The 2,647-nt window shown below is 37.2% G+C and overlaps 1 protein-coding gene across 1 annotated transcript in view; it reads left to right on the forward strand.

Annotated features, from left to right (window-relative positions):
* The window catches only part of LARS (leucyl-tRNA synthetase), a 78,364-nt gene that overhangs the window by 42,000 nt on the left and 33,717 nt on the right, over nt 1–2,647 (forward strand). Inside the window, exons 19-21 of the mRNA XM_012658244.1 lie at nt 352–490; nt 1,113–1,325; nt 1,757–1,820. Of these exons, the coding sequence (XP_012513698.1) occupies nt 352–490; nt 1,113–1,325; nt 1,757–1,820 (416 nt within the window). The remainder of the gene's footprint in view (nt 1–351; nt 491–1,112; nt 1,326–1,756; nt 1,821–2,647) is intronic.

Raw genomic sequence — 2,647 nt, forward strand, 5'->3', positions numbered from 1 at the left:
ATTCAAGTAGAATTTAAAAACTTCCTAAATAAGTAATTTTGTAAATGCTATAGCCTTCTTAAAAATTTGGATTTGGGCAGGGCATGGTAGCTCATGACTGTAAACCTAGCACTTTGAGAGGCTGAGGTGGGAGGATTGTTCGAGGCCAGGAGTTTGAGACCAACCTGGGTAACACAGCGAGAGCCCATCTCTACAGAAAAATAAATGAATTAGCCAAGTGTCACACGCCTACAGCTTGGGCAACAGAGGGAGACCCTGTCTCTTAAAAAAAAAAAAAAAAAAAAGTGAATTCTATAGATGAAGTACCTTTTAGGTTCCTCATGTGTTACTTTTCTTCTTTTTATTTTGCAGGCACTCGCCTGCCTTGGGATGAGCAGTGGCTGATTGAATCACTTTCCGATTCCACTATTTACATGGCATTTTACACAGTTGCACACCTGTTGCAGGGGGGTAACTTGCATGGACAGGCAGAGTCTCCACTGGGCATCAGGTAGGTAAACAGATAAGGGAAAGGAGTGTAATTTGTTAGCAGGAGTTGAGGCAAGGCAAGATGGCCTATCACTTTGGGAGGCCTAGGAAGGAGGATCATTTGAGGCCAGGAGTTTGAGACCAGCCTGGGTAACATAATGAGACCTCGTATCTACAAAAAAATTTAAAAAATTAGCTGAGTATGGTGGTGCAAACCTATAGTCCCAGCTACTTGGGACCTGAGGTGGAGGATTGCTTGAGCCCAGGAGTTTGAGGTTACGGTGAGCTATGATGGTGCCACTGCATTCCAGCCTGGGTGACAGAGTGAGACCCTGTCTCAAAAAAAAAAATTGTGATCGTTTGACTTACATATTGAAATATTTATGTCATTATATTTAGTTTTCATAAGAATTCATGTAGCAAAATTTTGTCATGATGTTTTTGCTTCTTTACTACTGTATTGAGAAAAATTAACGAATAGCCTTGACTGTTACCATTATCCATTCTTCATTCTTATGGGAGGTATTGTTCTTATTTGTTACTCCAACTACATAAAGAGATTCTTGATTCGTGATTAAAGTATTGATTCTTTCAAATAAATTATATATATACACAATAGTTTGTTTGTTTTATTTTTAATACAGACCACAACAGATGACCAAGGAAGTTTGGGATTATGTTTTCTTCAAGGAGGCTCCATTTCCTAAGACTCAGATCCCAAAGGAAAAGTTAGATCAGTTAAAGCAGGAGTTTGAGTTCTGGTATCCTGTGGATCTTCGAGCCTCTGGCAAGGATCTTGTTCCAAATCATCTTTCATATTACCTTTATAATCATGTGGCTATGTGGCCGGAACAAAGGTGAATGCTAAAATAGATGTGGACTAGATTATTGATTGTCAACATGGGTGTCTTATAGCCTCAAATATCTACAAAATTATTGTGGAGGTTATAGCTAGATTTGCCAAGTATGTTCTTTTTCTTCTATTAAATGTAAACTAAAGCAGAAAGCTCACCTCCTCCTGTCTGCTATATCCAGATATCCTCATACCTACCCCAGGCCACCAAAGCATGTCATATTTCAGGTGCATTGATGGTTTGCCAGTAATTCATTTGACCTTTTAGATGCAAGAATAAAGGCAATTTAAGATAGGTCCTAGAATGTTAGAATTGGAAAGAATCTTCCCTTTAGATCAGGGAGCCCCAAGGATCCAACATTGGTTGGTAGCAGTGTTCTGACTAGAATCTGGGTCCAGCAGAGGCGTTTTTAATACTGTGTTTGTGCTCTGTAGTAACCCGTCCATCCCCTTCCCTCTTTACCCAGACATGTCTCTGCTTTTCCCTCTAGTCCCTCAAGTAGCTGAGGAAACAAACCCCCCCCAGTCTGTTCAGATTTTATTTCATAAAAGTAAGACAATCTCATGTGACTTCTTGTGTTTAGAATAAGATTGTATTTTTTTTCTCAAGAATAAAAGGAAGATTTTGAAGTAGAGGAATAAAATAAATCTAATGTGGTTCTTACTCTATTTGTCATCCAATTATTTTCCTTTATTGTTTAAAATGTATTTTTAGAGAAATTGGTTATCTCAGAAGTACCCTTTAGTAATAAGTTGAGTCTTCATCCCTTTGTACTAAGTTTTTTATATTTTTTAGGTTTTTCAAAATTATAGATAAGTAATAACATCAAGTGCTTATGCCACACACTGTTCTAACCACTTTTAATAATTCTTTTATCTTTCACTACAACTTTTCAAGGATCCTTACTGAGGCATAAAGAGGTCCAATAACTCACCCAAAGCTACCCAGCTAATAAATGGCAGAACCAAAATGCAACCTCAGAGAGACTCTAGAACTCTTGGTCTCAACCACCATGCCCCATATGATCTCATTGCTAGAATGAACGAATGACATGTACGTAGTTTTAAAATTCAAAGACTACATAAAGGCAAAAAGTTAAAAGTGAACTTTAATCTTTGCCCGCATACCACTTTAATTCCCAAAGCTCATCACTGCCATTGGTTTATTGTGATTTTATATACCAGCGTTGGATATCTATATTTATTTTTAAATTTATACAAAGATACCACATTGTTCGGACTGTTCTGTCTCTTGTTTTTTTGACAGAATATATTGTTAAGATATTTTTATATCCATACATATAGCCCTGCCTTTATTTTTAAAAT

This window comes from Propithecus coquereli, unplaced genomic scaffold, assembly GCF_000956105.1.
Source record: "Propithecus coquereli isolate 6110/MARCELLA unplaced genomic scaffold, Pcoq_1.0 Scaffold58, whole genome shotgun sequence".
Taxonomy (NCBI): domain Eukaryota; kingdom Metazoa; phylum Chordata; class Mammalia; order Primates; family Indriidae; genus Propithecus; species Propithecus coquereli.